General features: G+C 39.6%; 1 protein-coding gene across 1 annotated transcript in view; it reads right to left on the bottom strand.

Annotated features, from left to right (window-relative positions):
• ENTREP2 (endosomal transmembrane epsin interactor 2) overlaps positions 1 to 23,201 on the bottom strand; it is a 349,185-nt gene that overhangs the window by 190,500 nt on the left and 135,484 nt on the right. Inside the window, exon 2 of the mRNA XM_012764608.3 lies at positions 17,241 to 17,297. Coding sequence (XP_012620062.3) covers positions 17,241 to 17,297 — 57 coding nt within the window. The remainder of the gene's footprint in view (positions 1 to 17,240; positions 17,298 to 23,201) is intronic.

Here is a 23,201-nt window from a genome sequence, read left to right as displayed (position 1 = left end):
AAGAAATATATCAGGGTCTTGGGGTCCAGTTGCATGCAACTTACTTCACAGCACATTAACCAGTGGACACGGATTACAAGTAAACCAGCCACAGACAGACAGATATGTAGAATCTGGGGCTCCTCAGGGCCCAAAGACAGCCCCACCAACTCACTGCTGCTGCCACACACCTCATCACCCCCTGAGTTTCTACCTTCTCGGGAAGAGGGTAACACTGCATGGACTAAGCTATGGGGAACAATTCACTTTTTCTGAGAAGCTTCTCAGCAGCAGGTCAGAAGCAGCCACTGGGGAGAAGCCTATTATTCACTACAATTGCTTCCAGGTGAATTGAAGACAATGCATTCAATTCATTACAATTTTTGAGCACATAATTACCTTATTAGGTATCTTTGTCTACCTTATTTTTAATCTTCCTATCCAAGCTCATTGACTCTTACAGAGAGTAAGTTTTAATACATTTTCGATTAAAAATGTGCCTGGTGGATTAAAATAAGAGTTTATGCTTCCAAGTAAAGTGATTTAAGCAAATATAAATCAATGTCATGTTTCAATACAAATGAGTATTTTATCAATGATTATTTTTAATTTCACTTGTTCTTGAGTGGTTTCCTTATGTTATACTTTAATTAGTCTGTTTCACCCTGAGTTTTCTGGTTGGACTATCTTTCCCTGCTGCCATTTAATACTGTTAGTAAATTTAAAGAGAAGCATATTAGCTTATTTTCATAAACAAGATGGAAGATTTAGATACTTTGACTGCTTTATTAGCACAGCAAAATTCTGCACTGTTTTAAGGACTTTACAAATATATGTATAGCTAACTGCCTTCTCCTCTTCTGCACTCAACAAATGAAGGCTTCATCTTCGATGTGACCAAGCAAAATACACTCTCTTAAAAAGAGGTCATGATCTTGACTGTAGGAAACCCCCAAAGTGGATTTGTAATGAATTTTCTGAATAAATAATGACTCCAAATACATTTACATTAAATATATTAACCTTTAACTCACTTATATTTTTAAATAGCATATTAAAGTTATATTTGAGCTCAATTCATGGCTTCGAAAGAAAGCCCTACAGGCTTTCTATAACTCATATTAAAGGTTAAAATGATTCATACATTTTTTTTCCTGTTGAATGTGACAAACATATGACTTTGTGGTGAGGCTAGGACTGAATTTCTGATGGGCACAGCAGGAAACATTTCTGTTAGTATAAAAATTCAAAGACACTTTTGAAAAGAAGTTAATATATGCAGCATAAGATTTTAAGCTTTCTTACAATGAAAAATGATCAGCATAGCAATGAGGAAAGAGAAATTTTAAAAACCACTAATCCAGACTGAAGTTCATTCATCATACACTTCCAATTCCTTGATGTTTGCGTGTTACATTAAATACTGCAGTTGAGAAAAACAAAAATAACAGCATCCAAGCTGAATGGAAAGACCATCAAAGCTGTTGTTCTTCAACAGTTCTCTGTAGGTTTCCAATAAAATCGAGGCTTTGACAAGGATCAGTCATTTAGAGTCAGGTATATAGGAAGGGCTAGTTTCTCTAAACCTAGGGCTAACTCCCAGACACCTATTACCACCACTCCAGGGACAGCTCCAGTGAATAAAGCTCCAAAGGACTGGAGATATTCTGACAGCGTCCAGGATAGCAGGGGAGCTATCATGGCTTTTGGTGCTACACACCTGGGCTTCTTAAGACCAGAATGCTCTCTGCAGCTAAAGAACCACTCAAACACCTGCTGGATGAAGGCAAAACTATGAAAATGCCCTTTTTTGAGAAAAGAAATATGGGAGGAAAAAACCTTCCTCTATTTTTCAGCTTCTAATTAAAAGGAACCCAAGAAAGAATTAACTAGACCTCAACGTGTTTCATTTTGTCTGATGGTGTGCTGCAATAAAGTCCCAGTCTGCACTGCAAAGGTAAATGAATGTCTTCGTAAGCTAAGGAAAGAGGGATTTTGGTTAAAAGGTCCCAGGTACGGCACTGATTAAGAGCCAGGCTGCCTGAGCTGGAAACCCACCTCCTATTTACCTGCCACACTGCCTGCCCCGTGCCTCAGTTCCTCCTCTGCCTGGGATGATAACAGAGGTGCCTCACTAAGATATCAAGAGAACTAAGCAGAGAAAATACTCAAAAGGGGTCAGCACATAGTGTGTTTCACATCCTGCTTGTCATTACGGAAGTTAAACGGAAGTGGTAAGATTTAGCAGCTGTGAGGTCCTTCCATTCGACTGTCTTGCTGTGCAACTGCTTCATAACAAGAGCCTTTCCTTGCCCATCTGAAAGCCACAGCACTCATCTCCCTTGGGGGTAACAGTGCAAGCCATGAATCATAACTGGTTTGGGAAATAGAAATGGGCCATGCACTTGACTTACTATTAGTCATTTCAAATAAGTGGACATATCCTGGGTTTGGGGTTGTGCCTTTTTAAAAAAAATTTTATAGACTAGTTTTTAGAGCAGTTTTAAGTACACAACAAAACTGGGCAGAAGGTACAGGCAGTTCCCATATACTCCCTGTCTCCTCACAGGCACAGCCTCCCCGGCAACCGACACCCCCCTCGAGGTGGCCAATTGGTTACAATCAGCCAACTACGCTGACACATCATTACCACCCAGAGTCCATAGTTTCCGTGAGGGTTCACTCTTGGTGTGTACATGCTACGGGTTTAGAGACAGATGTACAATGACACGAATCCATCATCACAATATATAGAATACTTTCACTTTCCTAAAAATCCTCTGTGCTCCACCTGTTCATCCCTCTCCCCCAACCCTGACAGCCACTGATCTTTGTCCTGCCTCCATAGTTTTGCCTTTTCCAGAAGGCCATATATTAATAGTGAGAATCATACAGTATACAGCCTTTTTAGATAGGCTTCTTTCATGCAGTAATATGCATTACGTTTCCTCCCTGTCTTTTCACAGCTACATAGCTCATTTCTTTTCAGCACTGAATAATATCCCATTGTCTGATGTACCACAGTTTATTTTTCCATTCACCTACTAAAGGATGGGGTTGTGTCTTTTTACCCCACCACTTTGGAAATGTGATTTCCAAAAACCTGTAAAAAAAAAAAAAAAACATGAACAGATTTTAGTATTTCTGAGGGCTACTATGATTCGTTCCTCCTACAGAAGTCTGCAGAAAAAAAAAAAATCGCATCTAGTAAAGGTGTTTCTAACATTTCCACAACCTAAACACACTAAACTTCGTTTCTTCCACACCTTCACACCAGCACAGTCATCTCTGTTAATTCTGTCTGTTAAAGACTCAGAAGCCAGAACCCCAGCACCAGCCAGCAACCCCCGAGTCAGGAGGTCTGCAGTGGAATCTGGCATTCGTTCTGAAACAAGCGTCCCTAGCGCTCCTGATGCATGGCCAAAATTTAAGAGCCACTGACAAGGGTTGTTAGATGATTTCCGTTATCACCCTACTGGGTTAAAACCTATTTTGTTTTGGCTCATAAATATTGTTTTATGTCATTAAATTTAATGTGTTATTTAAACTGGGATATTTTTATCAGCTTTATGGAAGTATAATTTACATAAAAGAAAATCCAACCATTTTAAGTGCATAGCTCAGTGAATCCTGACAAATGTATATAGCCGGGTAAGCACCACCACAATCAAAATATAGAACATTACATCACCCCAAAGTTTCCCTTACACTCCTCTGCAGTCAATCTCTTCCCACACTCCAGCTCCAGGCAAACACGGATCTGTTCTCCACCACTAGAATCTCACAAAAATGGAATCGCGCAGTATGTAGTCTTCTGTGTCTGGCTTCTTTTACTTAGCCCATTGCTTTTGAGATTCATCCATGTTGCATGTATCAACAACGAGAATCTTTTTAACCCCAGAAATATTCTGCTTGAAAAGTAGTCAACTATTTAGCAAAAGCTACTATAGAAAAACACTCCAGGATGATTAACAATTGTATTCCACCCCTCTCAAATAATACCCTTGAATAACAGGTAATTACTATTTCAGGATAGCAAGGAGATTTGAGGCTCTGTGAAATAAAATCAGTGATTCCTATAGATACACTGTCAAGTGATGTATACAATAGATTTCATTGTTTAAATATCTTGGTAGCTAAAGACCATTAAAAGAGATTTGGGGGCGGGAGGACAATGTCAGCAAAAATGGCAAAATGAAGAGATGAAAATTGTTTTGTCCATAAAAGGAAGAAAAAACCTGAAAGAAACTGTCAGAATCAACTTGCTCAGAACTCTGGAAATTAACCAAGGGAGCAAGCTTTGGAGCATTTCTTCAAGATAAACAGCTGAACTCAGTATGAACAGTGAGCTTTGCAGCATTTTGGCTTGCCCTAGTCCCATCTTCCCATTCTTGACTCCACAGCAGCCTTGAAAAATAACAGCTTTCATTCCCAGTGCAGCCTGGATGCCACCTGAGGGAAGAGAACAAAGGTGGAGCTTTCTCAAGGCCTTATTCCCAAATACTTGTCATGATGTGACCATTCTGGTGCTTCCCTGGAAGACCATACTTACAAGGCTATTTGCATTTCACCTGACTTGGAGCTCACCCAATGTGAAAAGCCTTTACCCTGGAGGAAAGTGTCAAATACACTTACAGGCAAGTGTATTCACTTTGCAATTGCCTGATCAGTGGATAATAGTTGGGGCAAACAAGAAACTAACCAAAAAGCTCTTTTTAAAAAAACCCTGGGGAATAAATTGTCCATAGGGCTTTTGAAAAGCTCCAACCTATTTCTGGGAGTACAGAATGCCACACATATATTCATAAGATTGTGCATATGTCCAGGAAAACCCTGAGGAGGCTCTAAGCTCTCACCCCTGACTCTGAAGTTCAGTGCAAGTAGGAAGTGGAGGCTAAAGCAGAGATTGCAACTGCCTGCCAAAACGTTGCAGGTAAACCTCAATAGACACACAGAGCCCCTCAGCAGAGAATGGGAGATGCACTGGCTCCAGGAATTTAAGGAAACCTCTGTCCAATTAGTTTAGCTAATTACTAAACTAACCAAGTAGACAATTCAGTAGCCACACATGACAAAGAATATAGACTTTACAGAATTATTTAAAAAAAAAAAATCACTACATGAACAAACAACAACTACAACAAGTATCATCAATAATAAACTATAGTAGGTGGGAAGAATTTGATTTTCACATATTATATTATTATAAATGTCCAGTTTTTAACAAATACTTATGAGAAATATAAAGATACAAGAAAGTGTGGCCTATATACATAGGGCCCATACACACTTGATTGCAAAAAAGCAATCAAAATAAATGGTTCCTTGGGAACACCAGATGATGGACTTAGTAGACAAAGACTTTAAATCAACTATTTTAAATATGTTAAAAGAACTAAAGGAAATCTTGTCTAAAGAACTAAAGAAAAATATGAGAATGATGTCTGAATGAATAGAGAATATTAATAAATAGAAATTATAGGAAAACCAAATAGAAATCATGGCATTGAAAAGTATACTAACTCCAATAAAAAATTTTCTATAAGGATTAAACAGTAGATTTGAATAGGCAGAAAAATCATCAGCTAACTTAAAGATAGCTCAACTGAGATTATCCAGTCTGATCAGCAGAAGCAAAAAAAGAATGAAGGAAAATGAACAGATCCCAAGAGTTACGTGGGACATCATAATGTGTACCAAAATGCACATAATTGGAGTATCAAAAGGAGAGGAGATAAGGTGAAAAGAACAGAGAGAATTTTTGAAGAAATTATGGCCTAAAACTTCCCAAATTTGATGAAATACATGAATCTACATATCCAAGCTTAATGAACTCCATCTAGGATAAGCTCAGAGATCCATACCTAGACATATCATAATTAAACTATCAAAGGCCAAAGCCAAGGAGAGAACTTGAAAGCAAGAGAGCAGTGACTTATCACACACAAGGGATCACAATAAGATCAACAGTTTCTTATCAGAAACCATGCAGGACAAAAGGGAGTGCAATGGCAAGGTTCCCAAAGGGGAAAAACAAAAACAAAAACCTGGCAACCAAGAATTCTATATCCAGCAAAACTACCCTTTAAAAATGAAGGAGAAACTAAGACATTACCATACAAACAAAAACTGAAAGAATTTGTCACTATGAGACTGGCATTACAAGAAATAGTAAAAGAAATCTTTTAGACTAAAATGAAAAAAATAACAAACTAGATAGTAACTTACACTCACATAGAAATAAACAGAACTAATAATAGTAACTACACAGATGCTATGGTTTGGATGTTGTTTGTCTCAGCCAATACTCATGTTGAAGTTTAACTGCCAATGAGACAGCATTAGAAGGTGGTGTCTTTAAGATGTGATTAGGATGTTAAAATGGATTAATGTCTTTCTCTTGATTCCAGATTAGTTCTCATAGGAATGAATTAATTCTTGCAAGAATGGGTTGTTACAAAGCAAGGTTGCCTTCCGTGTTTTGCCCTTTTTGCACATGCCAGGTTCTCATTCCCTTTCTCTGCCATGTTTTCTTTTCTTTTCTTTCTTTTTTTTTTTTTTTTTTTTCGAGACAGCATCTCACTCTGTTGCCCTGGATAGAGTGCTATGGCATCAGCCTAGCTCACAGCAACCTCAAACGCCTGGGCTCAAGCAATCCTCCTGCCTCAGCCTCCCAAGTAGCTAGGACTATAGGCATATGCCATCATACCCAGCTAATTTTACATATATATATATATATATATATATATATATATATATATATATATATGGTTTTTTTTAGTTGTCCAGCTAATTTCTTTTTTTTTTTTAGTAGAGATGGGGTCTCGCTCTTGTTCAGGCTGGTCTCAAACTCCTGAGCTCAAACGATCCACCCACCTTGGCCTTCCAGAGTGCTAGGATTATAGGCATGAGCCACCATGTCTGCCCAGCCTCTGTCATGTTTTTCAACAACATGAGGCCCTCACTAAGAAGCCACCAGATGTGACCAACCATCTTGAATTTCCCAGCCTGTAGAACCATGAGCTAAATAAACCTCTTTTCTTTGTAAATTACTTAGTCTCAGCCTCAGGTATTCTATTATAGCAACACAGAAAAACGATAAGACATGCAGAACACAAATATAATGGGATACATAATCCTTCCTCATCAGTGATTACATTAAAGGAAAGTAAATTAAACTCTCCAATTAAAAGGCAGAAATTGGCAGAATGGATTTTAAAACATGATCAAACTACATGCAGTCTACAAGAGACTCACTTTATATTCATAAACACAAAGAGTTTGACAGTAAAAAGACAGAAAAGCAAAAAAGACAAAAAATAATACAGGTTGCAAATGCCAACCAAAAGAAAGTTAGAGTAACAGTCGTAATATTAGACAAAACAGTCTTTAAGACAAAAATTTTACCAGAAACAAGGAAGGACATTTCATAATGACAAAGGGTCAATCAGTCAAGAATATATAACAATTATAAATGTATTCACACCTAACAACTGTCCCAGAATAGCAAAGACTTAGCAAAGAACAACATCCTGAACAGCTGAGAAAAGAGAAGTCTCATTTGCCTAAGTTAGTGACAACCTCAGCACTGCAACCAAGAGCAAACGCATCCCTGGAATGGCAGTGGGTTTTCAATCCTGGCTGCATATCAAAATGATCCAAGAAGTTAAAAAGTACAGATACCTGGGCCCTACTTCCAGAAATTCAGATATAAGGGGTCTGGAGTAGTACTTCTTATAGTGCTCCAGGTGTTCCAGATGAGCAGGCAGGGTGAAGAAACACTGGCCTAGAGGTTAAGGGCATGGGCTCTGAAACATACTGCCTGGGTTTCAACCTGAGCTCTGCCCCTTACTAGCTGCAAAACCTTGAACATAACTAAACCGTGCTGTATCCACATCACAGAAGGGTGTCTGAAACACAGTGAATCATTAATAAATGTCAGCAATTACTGTCATCATCACCATCACCATCATCACCATTATTACCATCTGCTCAGGACAAGCACAGCTTGAGGCATCTCTGAACCTTCACAACAGACACTGAAGTTGGGAAGAAAGAGACAAAGGCAGTTTTACCTGGTGGAAAATAAGCTCAGCTGCTCCCTCCTGAGCTCGCCTAGTCCCCCAGGAACCCTAAAATGGATCCTGCCAGTCAACACAGCCCTCCCACTTTCACAGGTCCCAAAGATGGCCTTCACATGCTGGGCCGGGCCTATTAGGGTAGGGCTTAGGGAAGGTGAACTGTCCCCTCTCCCCATACTGCCCCCCCCAAAAAAAACCCACAAGAAATCACCAAGCCCATAATACCAACTACCTACCCTCATCAACATAGTCTTTCTTTTGTAAATATAAATAGGACAACCAAGGATGAGCTGACATTGAGTGAACAGAATATCACGAATAAAGACCTAGATGATTAAAGAGATCAATTAACCTGTAGAAGGAGCTTGAGAATATCTGATAAACAAAATTCTAATTAATATCGTTGAAGGAGATTGCACCCATAAAATGAATGTTTCATAAAACGTGAACACGTTGCTATGAAAAAGAAGCAATTAGAGAACAACAGAGAGTTCACAGAAAATAACACAGCTGTCTGTCAAAATAAAAAATTCAACAGAAAGGTCAAACAGTAGAATGAATGTAGCTGAAGCCCAAATTAGTTATTTAGAAAATAACACAGAAGAAATACCCAGAAAGCAAAGAAAAAGAAAAAAAATATTTAAAAATGTTAAGAATCCCATACGATAAATTTAACTGGTACAATATCTATCTACTAGAAGTTCAGGAAAGAGAAGGCAAAGAAAAAAATGAGAAGAGATATAATCAAAGACTTAATGGAAGAAATTTCCCCAGTGAATTTTTCTTGAACTATCCAACAGACAAATAATTAGAACCAGTCCAACAATTCACTATGGTGGGTGGTAACCAAATATGAGATCAACACACAATATCTTTCCAGAAATTAGAGCAGAAAATACAGTTCACCCTTGAGCAACATGGGTTTGAATTGTACAGGTCCACTTACACATGGATTTTCTTCCACCCCTGGCACCCCTGAGATAGCAAGACCAACCCTTACTCTTCCTCCTCCTCCTCAGCCCATTCAATGTGAAGATAAGGATAAAGACCTTCTATTATATTCCACTTCCACTTAATGAACAGTGAATGTATTTTCTCTTCCTTATGATTTTCTTAATAACATTTTCTTTTCTCTAGCTTACTTTATTGTAAGAATACAGTGTGTGTGTATGTGTGTGTGTGTATACATATCTCAGATAAAATACATGTTAATTGACTGTTTATCAGTAAGGCTTCCAGTCAACAGCTGCCTACTAGTAGTTAAGTTTTGGAGGAGTCAAAAGTTATACTCAAATTTTTGACTGCACATGGGGTTGATGCCCCTAACTCTTGTGCTGTTCAAGGTTCAACTATATATTCTCATTTCTAAATATTATTTGTCCAGAAACTAATCCATAAAATCAATGCAACCATAATAAAAATCAAATCATGACAAAAAGCAAAGCAAAGCAAAATCAAATCAGTATCCAACTTTACAAACTAATTCTAAAATTCACTGAAGAGAAAAATGCACAGAAGTAGCCAAGAAAACCATGAAAATATACAAGAATGACTTATTTTAAAGCTGGACTAATTCAAACAATATAGTGTTGGCTTAGAAATGAAATGAACTGATAGATTCATTAAATAATGATTAATAAACAGACCGTGTCTTTTTTATGTCTTAATAAACTGGGAGAAATACTGAACACTCAAAAAGTAGTACTTGGGAAATGGCTATCCATTTGGAAAAGAAAAAGAGCCATACTTCACACCATATGTAAAAATAAATGTTGAATCAATTACCTACACATGAAAAGAAAAACTATAAGCATTTTAGAAATACACAGGAGAATAATTTCAGAATTGTGGGATAAGAGAGATCTTTAAAAGTAAGAAAGAAACCCTAGGAGCCACATAAAAAAACAACAGATCTTACAATACAAAAAACTAATACTTCTATATTAAAAAAAGATGATTCATTAAAAATGAAAAGACAAATAGACAAACAAGACAGACTGGGGTTAAATAATAGTTACTTGAAACAGAAAAGTATTACTACATTAAGAAAATCCACAAATCAATGAAACACAGTCTTACAGAAAACATATAAACAAGCAATTCACGAAAGAAATCCAAATGGGTAGTGAACTCTGACTATTAATATTTGTTTTATTTCTGTCCCATCTATTTTTTGTTCCCTTTTCCCTTTTTTCCTGCCTTCTTTTATATTAACTAGGTATTTTTTATGACTCTCTTTTATTTCCTTTGTTGGTTTCTTAGCCAAGTCTTCGTTTTGTTTTGCTTTAGGGTTTACACTAAACATCTTTAACTTACTATAGTTTATCTTCAAGTGAAATTATATTTCACGTAGTTTAAGAACCCTACATTGTATACTTTCATCCCCTCACCTTTATACTATTTTTCATATAATTTACTTATACAAATGTTATAAATCCCACAATACTTTCATGTGCTTTTCTTCTTTTTTTTTTTTTTTTGTTCTTTGTATGCACTGAGCATGTTGAATCTGTGGGTTTCTAGTTTTTACTCAATTTTTTTAAAAAAATGGCTATTATTTCTTCAAATATCTTTTCTGTTCACCCCCACTCCTTATTCCACATACATTAGTTTTCTTGAAATTGTTCCAACAGTTCACCGATGTTCTTTTCATTTTCTAAAAAAAATTATTTTTTTCCTGTGTGCTTCATTTTGGATAATTTCTATAGCAATGTCTTTGAGTTTACTAATCTTATCTTCTCTTTTATCTAATCTGCTATTAATCTCATTCAGTGAATTTTTTCCTCTCTTACATTGTAGTTTTTCATCAGAAGTTCAAATAGATGTTTTTATATCTCCATGTGTCTACTTAACTTCTGGAACATCTGAAATGCAACTATAATATCCGTTTTAATGTCCCTATCTGTTAATTCTAACATCTGTGTCAGTTTTGTATCCGTTTTAATGGGTTTATTTTTCTCCTCATGTTGGGCCATACTTTACTGCTTCTTTGCATTCTAGCAATCTTTGATTAGATGCCAGACACTATCAATGTTATCTAGCTGGTGCTAGATACTTTTGTATTTCTATGAATATTCTCAAACTTTGTTCTGAGACATAGTTAAATTACTCAGAAACCATTTGAGTCTTTTGTATCTTGCTTTTAAGATTTGCTAGGCAGAACTGGAACAGCATTTAGTTAAGTGCTAATTATTCCCCACTACTGAGGCAAGACTCTTGAACACTCTACACAATGCTGCAGTGAATCATGAGGTTTTCCAGTCTAGATGGAACCCTGTTTTTGTGCCTGACACTGTTCCCTCTAGTCCCCTCAGATGGGTCTTCCCTGGCCTCAGTTTCCTCATATGCAAGAGCCGATCAGTATCAACTGAATAGTCACAGGGCATCTTCTGCAGTTCTCCAGAACTCTCTGCCTGTGTCTCTCCTCTTGGCACTTTGTTTTGCAAACTCCAGCCACCCTGGACTCCAAGACTCTCAGTTTGATCTTCTTAATTCAGCAGGTGTTCCAGGCTCTGCCCAGATTCCCCCTACTTCTACTTGGGCCTGGAAATTTTCACGCAGCAGGAGACCAGGGCGATCTTAAGACTTACCATTAACGGTGTGGGATCAAGGTAGAAAAAATACACAGTGGAATCAGGACAGGTTTACTGACATGAGCTTGCAGTTTGTTTGGTTGACTAAAATATAAATCTAAAGGTAGCCTGTACTAAGTGAAGCTGAAATGCCAGACTTTCTTGGTATACCATAGAAGGGATCTAAAGGCCAGGTTAGAATGGATTAATCATGTAACATCTCACCTATCCCAAGAGGATCCAGAGGACACACCTGTCACCACAGCCATGAGAAATAAATCCATGCAGGGAGCCCCAGCGTCCTTGAACTCTATGGTGACTCTTCTCTGTAGGTCAGAAACTATGTGGGAATTTCTGTGTTTCTGTCAAACTAGGATCCCTAAACACAATGAGGGCGATGGGATCCCAGGGTGGCAGGGGCCGAGTGGTGGCAGTTAATCATTAAAGACAAGTAGGTACTATGAGGGACAGCAGAGCCAGGACAGTTATCAGAATAGAAAGCCTCACAGAGATCTCTGCTGCTGGCTCCAAGAGACTCTGCTTCTCTGGGTGGACCCTGATGGATACACATTCCTATTGGGGTTGACTTAGAACATCATCTGAGTAAAATATTGTACTCACATCCCTACAGATCAGTGCTTTCTTTTGCAGGGACAGGTGGACAGAGTCTTGCTCTGTTGCCTGGGCTAGAGTACAGTGGTGTCATTGTAGCTCACTGCAACCTCAAACTCCTGGGCTCGAGTGACTCTCCTATGTCAGCCATCTAAGTAGCTGGGACTACAGGTGCACATGACCATGCTGGCTAATTTTTCTTTCTTTTTGTAGAGATAGGGTCTTGCTCTTGTTCAGGCTGGTCTTGAATTCCTGACCTCAAGACATCCTCCTGCCTTGGGAGTGCTAGGCTTATAGGCATGAGCCACCACATCCAGCAAGATCAGTGCTTTTAAAAATAGATTTACTTTGCTTTTAAAAAACTAAATTATGAGTAATCATTATTTATAAAAATAAATCCTGAAAAATATTTTCAACTTCATGGTTACTAGTCTCTCAATAGTATTAGTTATTACAAATAACCTAGTGTCCAACTCAGTATTATGTCACTCAAGTTTTTTTTTAAAAATTATACTACTTATGATTATGCATGAGACTGTTTCCATTATTGATACATAAGCCATTACAAGATGTTTCGCTGAATATCTTTCAAAATATCATCTAATCAGAGCTATATAATCTGATTTCTAATTGGCATCCAGCATAATGTAGAACTTCTTACAATTTAATGTAAGGAAGACAATTATCTCAATCATACCAGATACTAAGCACATATTTTTAAAAAAACTACCCTAGTAACAGGAAAGCATATATTCTTTATTGACATAGCTATCACTCGTCTTCAGCATTTGGAAAGGTTCTTATAAAATACTATGCCCCCCCCCCCAAAAAAAATTACGCCATTTTCCTTCTTCTTCTCCTTCCTGCATCACATTCACCAGCCTGGAAGGGGAGGTCTCCCTCCCTGAGTGCTCAGACAGCCTGCTGCCCCTCCCTCTCTGCCTCTGTCCTACCAGGGCCTTCTCCCTCCAGCACGTCAGTCACCCTGGGCTGGAAGTCTACGCCTCTCCTTCACCACACTCTGTCTGTCTGTAGGCTCAAGGCAATGAACACAGAGATGTAGCCGAACTTGGACAGGCTCATGCTTGCGAGCCCTGACAGCTGCCTCCAGCAGAACTATCGCAGCACCAAAGCCCACAGTCAGCAGGGCCCATTCCGTCCCGTCCTCAGCTGGCCAACCCAGCAGGGTGTCTGGCCTGGCTGTGCAGACTCCCAACTCTGCTGAGGGATAGACACCCTCCCTTCGGAGAGGGCCCCTCACCGTGGTGATTGTTACGGTGGTCGGGGGAGAGGAGGCCAGTGTGTCCCCTGGTAATGAACTAGAATACGCACAGCCACATCTTCAGTTTACACCTCCAGGAAGATGGAAACACACCATTAGCACAGAGAATAAAAGCAGAATCTTGGAATAAAAGAACTGTTGAAATCAAGACTTCAAGCCATTCTAGTGATAAGACCCTGTACAAGGTGCTTTCCATTCGAAGTCTTCCTTTCCTTGCACCCCAGGCCTGATATGTCATCTGGAAAACCTCGATCCTATTTTCTAGACCCTGGAAAACCATGGAAGGGCTGGAAGAAGGTGTGTAACATAGTCCAGCTGACACTTCAGAGGCCAATCCCTTCATCTGTGCAGAGAACGGATTTGAGAAAACCAAACTCGTGGTGCAAAGATCCTTTAGGAGGCTACTGCAGCCCCCTGTGAGATGCGAGGTAAGGCTCTGCCTTAGAACGGGTGGCTCAAGGAATATACAAGAGAGGGCCAACTGCACGGGTACAGAATGACTAACAAGCAGAGAGCTTGGGAAGGAGTATGAAAGGGGAGGGATCTAAGAATGACTCCCCAGTTTTGAGGCAAGGTAGGTGAGTGGTGATGTCACCAACTGAGACAGAAAATGCTCAGGGACAAGATGATGCTTTTCAAGGAGTGATTAGGGAAGAGCCATGGGGCAGAAAGATAATGTCTACATGGACTATGGGAGGTTGGAAAAAAGGAAAATCTGGGACTCAGAGAGCTTTGGGTTCGAGTCCCAGCTCCTTACTTCAAGGCCTGGAGGCCTTCCCCTCTCTTGTAAAATGGGAAAACCTACTCTTGCCAAGATTTTCAGGACGAGGACACACAGATCCCCCTGAATTAAGGGTTAGTTGCTACCATTATTGATAACAGTTTTTTGGTATTATTCTGGATAGTGTTTATAGAACTTCATTGTGATGGTTACTGTTATATGTCAGCTTGGCTATACCACAGTACCCAGATATGTGGCCAAACACTCCTTTAGATGTCGCTGTGAAGGTATTTTTTTAGATGAAGTTAACACTTAAGTCAGTAGATTTTGAACAAAGCAGTTACCCTCCATAACATAAGTGGGCTTCATCCAATCAGTTGACGGTCTTAAGAAAAAAAAGACCAAATCTCTCCAAGAAAGAGGGAATTCTGTTTCAGGTTACCCTTGCACTCAAGCTAGAACATCAACTCTCCCCTTGGTCTCCAGCCTGCTGGCCTGCGCTACAGATTCTAGACTTGCCAGTCCCCACTATTGTGTGAACCAGGTCTTACTTATATCAGGCCAGGTGCAGTGGCTCATACCTGTAATCCCAGCACTTTAGGAAAAAATAAATAAATTAATTAAATTAAATAAATGTCTCTCTCTCTCTATGTATCTATCTATATATGTATATATAAATACACACAGAGAGTTCTATATTATAATCTAGATAAATATATGAATGCATATACATGTGTATATGTATACAGATGCACACATATATCCTATATATATCTCTGTAGATTTCCTAATGGTTATGTTTTTCTGGAGCACCCTAATACATGTGTATTGTAGATTTTCCTCCAATCCATTGTGAATGCCTTTACTCCTTTTAAAATAATGCCAAAGTCAAGGCTGTATCAATGCTCATGCTTCAGAGAGTCAGTTTTTGCTAATGAATCAAAACACTGTACTGTCCTGGTCAACACAACAGAAGAATGTTCTTATGGTAGAGATAAACCACCCAGCAAAATTCATGCCCTCCTCTCCGCAGTGTGGAGCTACCTCTGGGAAGTGCCTACCCAGAGAGGCAGTACCTGTCCCAGCCTTCTCTGCAACCAGACAGGAGCCTGTGACAAGCTCTCCCTAACAGTTTGACAAGCAAGCAATGAACATCACTTTCAGGCCAAAAACATTTAGCCACAGGGGTTCCTTCTCCATTCTCTATCCCCTTTCACTGAATTGCTGAGGACTCCACAGGCCTAGGGAATAGTGGGACCCCCAGACAAGGAACCAGGTCTCTGAATCCCTCTGCAGAGGAAGTGGCCACTAACTGTGGTGCCCTCCCTGGGAAGGAGCCAGGAGCAAACTTGCCCTGTGTTAAGCCACTGAAAGTCTGGGGTTTGTTGCAGCAGCTGACGTTGCACATATAATATCCCTACCTCCCTATACACAACAAAGAAATCAGCTCACCAAATCCTTCTCTTCTGCCTAGGAAGGAAATAATTCCACGGGAGGTTTGTGCTGACTGCCTTCCAGAGGGCAGGTGGCCCTGCACCAATCACTGCATGGCAGGGCTGGGGAGCGAGCACTCTCAACACTTTGCTCTAGCAGGTGCAGCTGGCGCTGTGTCCCTCCTCCTAGGATGAGGACTTGAGGCCTCATCCTGCTCCTCTGGCTTCCCCAAGACACACCCAAGCCACAACATGAGGAGCTATAAGCCACATGCATCCTGCCCGGGAAAATGCCTGGCCCCAGCAGATTCCCTGTCCTAGGGGGCCAGGGCTGGGTGAGGAGGAATGGGGCTGGGGCAGCTGTCCCCACATTGCTGAAGGCAGCGCAAAGTGACTGCACTGCACACCCCAAGGATGTCAACCCCACAGTCGGCCTGCTCACGCCATTGCACTCTGCACCAACAGTCAGCGGCTTGATGCACTAGCTGGGACTGCTTTAAAATAATCCAGTAGTAGGGTGGGGGTACAGACAAAACAAGATTGGCCGAATGCTGATATCTGTTGGAGCCAGATGAGGGGTGCACAGGGGTTCATTATACCAGTCTATTTTTGCACGTTTGAAAATTTCTAAATAAAAAAATATTTTTTAAAAAGGAAATTTCTCACAAGAGCTGAGATACAGCAGAAGCGGATGTTCAGCTGAATTTAAGGCCACTCCACTCTTCCCTGATCCTGTGTCAGGATGTCACAGTTCCTCTTGTGAAGGAGGTGTTTTCAATAGACAAATGTGTTTTTTTTTCTATTTCCATTAATATTTAGTACGTGTCATTATGTCCACGTCTAATCGCTTAAAGGGGAGATTTTAAATAATTGATTAATATAAAAGAGGAAAACGGCACACTGTCATCTTCATTACCCATCACAACCTGGAAAATCTCTTCCTCTAACCCTGACACGGACACATAAATATATTAATGCGCACACTGAGAAGAACAGGCATGCAAATCAATAGACACAGACCTGCCCGGGGTACCCTTTGGAGAGAAAAACCATCCTCTTCTTTCTCTCTCCCATGCCGCCTACTCCTCAGCGCAGTGCCACAGCCATTCAAACAGCAGTGCTTATTTTACTCTCACAGAATTTTATAGTCTCCAAAACACACAAAAACCTAACATTTCTTGAACTCTGATAAAATATGCCCTGTTTGTGTGATCACACGTATAAGCATGAACGGGTTTGACTGTCTAGAGAAAATGCTTGCATCCGCACTTTTAAATGTCTTTGTTTGTGACGCGTCCTTACAGGAAGGCACCAAAACAAAACAAACAAAAAGATGATGCCCTCGGAGCATCTTATTAAGAGACTCGAGAAGCACTCTCAGAAGTGCAACCCGCAGATGCACACCGGTCCTCACTTAGGATCCATCAGCAGTCAGTGGTTACATTTTCATAAAAGTCTGCAAAGAATCCAGAGTTCTCTTCGCCACAGCCTCTCACACGCTCACACCTCTGAACGTGGAGCCCTGCCCCGGGGTCACCTGGGAACACAGGTGCAACTTACCACGAGGGAGAAAGGCCTCTTCCAGGAAACAACACCAATGAGTCCCGACAGAAGCACCTAGAAGAACAAATGGAACAGGAAGGTGAGATGCTTCAGAAATCTTTCACAAACAATCAAAACACTGCCAGCCACTCCAGCCTGAAGAAGGACGAGTGGAATGTGGCCCGCACACAGGAGGGTGGCTACCAGGAGCTGTGTTTTCACAGCCTGTCCCCCCATGGAAAGGTATGAAACATGGCAGACACGCCCAATAGCTACAGTGATACCAATTTACCACCAAGATGCCAGGATTTCCTATGTGTCTGGAGAAAGAACAGTTGTTGTAAAAAAGGAGCAAATAATATTCTGAACTGGCCGGAATGAAAGAAGTTCAGCAATGCACGTCTTGCAAAGCTGTCTGGGTTGCAGCTCCTTGATGTGCAACATCCTAACCTCATCCTCATGGAGTGGGTGATCATCCTGAGGAACAGTCAAATTTTATGCCGTCAGTGTGGTTTGTCTGGCTCTTGCGGGGTCCATATGACAAGGCATGCAGACCCTAAGTCATCTGTCCCCCCTCTTGGGGAACATACTGATCACCGCACCTACCCTGTCCATGGCTTCAGCTTCCGCTAGTTGGAGCAAATCCCAACGCACCATTCTCTCTCCCAATCTTTCACTTGCAGTCTGTGGTCCCGACCTTCTCCACACCATCTCCCCCTGGGAGCTACATCAATATATCAAACTCATAACGTCTCCCAGGAAAGTCACCTTTCTTCTCAACCCCCTTCCCCCAAGATAGAAAGTAGAATTCTACAGCTTTCATTCCTTCTCAAGCAGTAGTAAAACTATAAACTGATGACAAAGATAGTCCCATGAAAGAAAAAAATCCAGGAATGTTAAAATGTTTTAAAATATTACAGATAACTCATGAGTCAAAAGAAAGTCAAAGGTGAAACACACCCCAGTTTGTTCTGTGGCAATGCCTGCTTCTTTGATGCAAATTACCTCGTATACACTTGGTACCAAACTCCTTTGCCCTCCCACACCCTGTAAGATGCTGCCTTCTCATTGGGGTATTTACTAGGAAATTAGGATAGTTTCTAGATGCACCACCGTGTTTTGTTATTTAATGAGTTGTTACATAGCATATACAATAATATATTTTAAAGTAGTTCTACTTTAAAATATTTCAAAATAATTGGTTTCTTTTATAATCCTATGTAATTTTTTTTCATGCTTTTAAAAACTTCATCGTGAGAAGGGGTCCACAATCTTTACTAGACTGCCATGCTAAAAGTTATGAGTCCCTGATTTAAAAGTCCTTTAGTGCAGATGTTTTGCTGGTAAACTGCCATTTTTTGTTCATCTGTAAACATCTTACTTCACCCTCATGCTAGAAAAACAGTTTTGTTGGAAACACAATTCTAGGTTGACAGTTGCTTCTGTCAAGTTTGGAAATATTATTCCACTGTCTTCTGGCTTCCACTGTTACAGCTAAAAATTCTGCTGTCCTTTTAACTGTTGATCCTTATGGAGTGATGCTGTCCTTACTCTCTAAAGACTTTGTTAATATATTAAGAATTTATTATCTCACAGTTTCTGTGGTTCTCAGATCCTTCTGAGGGTTCCGGCTCAGAGTCTCTCATGTGGTTGCAGTAAGGATGTCAGCAGGGCTTGCAGTCATCTCAGGACTGACCGGTTGGGCTGAAGGACCTACTTACTCACTAAAGACTTTTAAGATCATCTCTTGTGAATGGGATGGAGTGCAGTACCATGATTAGGTGACATGGTGACATGACAAAGGTGAATAGATTTCACAGATATATTTAGGTCCCAAATCAGTGTGCTGTTGAGTTATTCAAAAAGGAGATGCTCCTGGGTGGGCCTGACCTAATCAGGCACGCTCTTTGGGTCTTGGGTCTTATTAAAGTCAAAGTTTTGAAGTGTGAGAGATTCTGCTGCTGGCCTTGAAGAAGTGAGTTGCTGTTTGGTGAGATGCCTCTAAGAACTGAGTGTTTCCCCAGACAACAGCTTGCATGGAAACAGGGACCTGAGTCATATAACTCCCCAAATAAATTCTGCCAAAAATATGAGGAAGTTTGGAAATGGATCTTCCCTAGTCAAGCCTTCAGGTGAGGATGTGTCTGGCCTCACCTGGATTTCAGCCTCCAGACCCTGAGCACAAGACTCAACTATAACATTCCAGAGTCCTAACCCATGGAAGTTCTGAGATAATAGATTTGGGCTGTTCTAAGCTGCTCTGCTTGTGGCAATCTGTTACACAGCAATAGAAAACTAATATAACTAGAAAACTAATATAAAATTAAAAAAGAAAAAGGAAAAAGTTATAAATATTGGAAAGGAGTAAAATTATTACTATTTGAAAATAATGTAATTATCTAACTAGAAAACCCAAGAAAATTGATTAGAAAGAAGAAACCATAAAAAAAAAACTGGTATATTATCTGGTTACAAAATCAATATATTGAAAAATTATAATAGCACAGTTGATCCTTGAACAACATGGGGGCTTAAAGGTACTGACCCCTGGGCAGTTTAAAATCCATGTATAACTTTTGACTCCCCCAAAACTTAATTACTAATAGCCCACTGTTGACTGGAAGCCATAATATAAACAGTCAATTAACACATATATTGTATGCTTAGATGCATTATACACTGTATTCTTACAATAAAGTGAGCTACAGAAAAGAATATGTTATTAAGAAAATAATAAGTTAGAGAAAATATATTTACTATTTATTAAGTGGAAGTAGATCATCATAAAGGTCTTTATCCTTATCATCTTCACATTGAGTAGGCTGAGGAGGAGGAGGAAAAGGAGGGGTTGCTTTTACTGCCTCAAAGATGGCAAAGGCAGGAGAAAATCCACATAAGTGGACCCACACAACCTAAACTGATGTTGCTCATGGGTCAACTGTAGTTACATGATTGAGCAATGACTATATGCCAGAACCTACTAAGTTTGCATACTTTAACTCTTTATCCTGACAACCTAAAAGGTTTAGGTGTCCTGATACCTAAAAGGTATCTATGGTTCTTGAGACCAAGCACAAATGAGAAAATTAGAGCACAAAGAAGTTAAGTGACCTGCCCAATGTTACAGTGATAGCCACGGTTAGGAAACAAGCTCTTAAACTACAGAAAAATAGCTTCTCTATACATATACAAGGAAAGATTGGTTAGAAATAAGAATAAAATTAAAGATTCCACTTACAACAGTAAGCAAAGAGACAGAATATCTTAGAATAAACAGACCTAATAAGAGATGAGCAACAGCAATATCAAGAAAATCTTTAACATCTACTGGGGAACACAAAGGATTTCATTATTATATAGAGAAAAAAATTATTTTAAAATAGAAAGTCTAAATAATGCATAAGTTCCATGCATTTCTAATTAAAATACTAAAAAGGGGAAAAGAAAATCCATGCAATTAAAAGTGCTGGGGCAACTAACTAACCACTTGGAAAGACATGAAACTTAATCTCTACCTCAGTTTTATACTAAAATAAATTCCAGAAGAATCCAAGAGTAATACTACATAAATTAAAACATGAATGTTCTAGAAGAAAATGGGAGAAATTTCAAAAGAATCTTAGAGTCAGCCTTTTGAAGCAAAACACTATCAAGAGTCATAATGGAAAAGATAAATGAATTTTAAATTTTTGCTTATGATTTTTAAAAAGAATACTTGCATGTGGCAGAGTGAATCTTTGTTCTAAATCCCAGGGCCTGTCTGTCTTTGTGCAAGTCTGTGCCTTTGATATATGAGGCTGAAGCCTCCTCTGAAGAGGATTGGGCTTGGCAATGGGACTTGTTTGGCCACAGGGGGTGGAAGCAGTAGGTACCATCACCCCCACTTTGGATGCATCACATGTTCCCTCTTGCCCCCTCCTTGCCCAGGTAGTCACTGCCCCTTCAAGCCTGAGCCCCAGCAAGGACACACGGCACAGACCCAAATGTAACCAGTAAAGCCTGTAACCCAAAGCAGAGCCACAAAAGCTGACCAACAGACCCAGAGGAGAAAATAATGGCTTGCCACAGTCAACCACTGAATTTGGGGGTGTTTCTAATGTACCATTATTGTGGCAAGGGACAATGAACATATTTGTGGTTTAAAAAGAACACAAAATCAAACACTGATTTCAAATTGGAAAAAATATTTATAATATATACAATAGGCAAAAGGTGGATTTTACTAATTTACAAAGAGTCCATATACATTAAAAATGAACAACTCAATAGAAAAAAATGGCTGAATACTATGAATAGGATGTTCACATTTTTAATGGACAATAAACATAAAACAAGATGTGTAAACCTACTAAAAATTTTTATCATGCAAGTCAAAACAATACAGTAAATATTTTTATCAATCAGACTGGCAACATTTTGGTGAAGTTTTGATAAAACTCAATGATGGCAAAAGGCACAGGGAAAAAACAAGTACCTCCTAAACATTTTATCAGATCAGAACCTGGCCCAAAAACAACAACAATGACAACAACAAAACATTTTTGATGATGGTATAATGTGAGGTGGCTTTCTTTGGGGGCAATTTCACAATATCTCTCAAAATAAAAAATGTATATGTTCACATTCAATGATTTCACTACTGGGAATTCTGCCTATATCAAAAACATGCCAAGCCATTTACAGAAGGATATTTACCGCAAAAACCTGAACCAGTGGGTAGCAATAAAAGGCTAGTCAAATAAACTTTGGTATTTATATATTACATGAATATATGCATTATGAAGTTTGAGGTAGATCTGTTTATGCTGATGTGGAATGATCTCAAAGATAAATAACTGACAAGCAGGAAGGATTCCCACTTGTATAAACAGAAAGAAATAGATGAATGCTGGTACTACATTAACATTTCCCTCTGGAAGGATGCACAAGAAACTTAACAATGGAAAACTGGATTAGGGAGGAGGTGAAGCTACACATTTTAAATGTGTAACTTTCTGTAATATTAATCTTTAATCCGTTCATGTATTATGTTATGCATATTTAAACTATGCATACCACTGAACCTATAATTCCACTCCTAACAATTCCCGGTATTAACCAAAGGATTATTTCTAATTTTGAAAACTGGAAATGACCTAGGTGTTCAGCAAGAGGAAATTGCTTATATTTATTGGGTCTTTTCCAATTGCTGCCATTAAGTCCTGTTACAGAAAAATATTTAATGTCATGTAGAAATGTTCACACTAAACAAAAGAAAAACAAGAAGAATAGGAAAAGCAGGCTACAAAATGGTCTGGAAGGCAGATAATTTCCCTTATGTTAAGTAAATAGATATAGACAACAATGTGCAAATACATTTAAAAAAATCTGCAGCCCATCTCCAAGTCACCATGGTTATCTCTGGACAGCAGCATTTTGGCTACATCCTTGTACTTTTCCATTTCCCATGGTTTATAGTCACAAAACACAGAAAACACATTGTTAAAACCCCAGACAACGACAGCTGATTGTGTCTTCTGAGCAGGGAGGCAGAACCCATGTCAGTGGGCACTAAACTCTCTATTGCTCCCTTCTGCCGTGGGAGAGGTGGAGGGGGCTAGACAAGCTCCAGCACTTGTGCTGCAAGGGCCCTGGCTTCAGAACAGGTCTCTGGGAACATAATGGCCACTAGCCCGAGCAAAGGGCCAGGAAGCCAGAATCCCAGCTCTGTGAAGGAGTCCCAGGTGGCAGGATGACCAACAAGGTGGGGGTCAGGGGATCTGGTCTGCCCAGAAAGGTGCCAGCCACATGGCCATGAGCAATGCTATGTGGGCTGCTGCTCTTTGATGAAGAATAACAAGAATTTAAGAGATACAGGTCAAGGATGAATTACATCCAGCACCCAAATGCATTCAAGAGCCTCTGCCCCTTCCCTCTCTCAACCCAATGTGTGTGGAGGTCAGGGAATATGAAGACGGCAGGTAGAATGCCCTATTTGAA

This window comes from Microcebus murinus, chromosome 7, assembly GCF_040939455.1.
Source record: "Microcebus murinus isolate Inina chromosome 7, M.murinus_Inina_mat1.0, whole genome shotgun sequence".
Taxonomy (NCBI): Eukaryota; Metazoa; Chordata; class Mammalia; order Primates; family Cheirogaleidae; genus Microcebus; species Microcebus murinus.
This window is presented reverse-complemented; position numbering and strand designations above follow the sequence as displayed.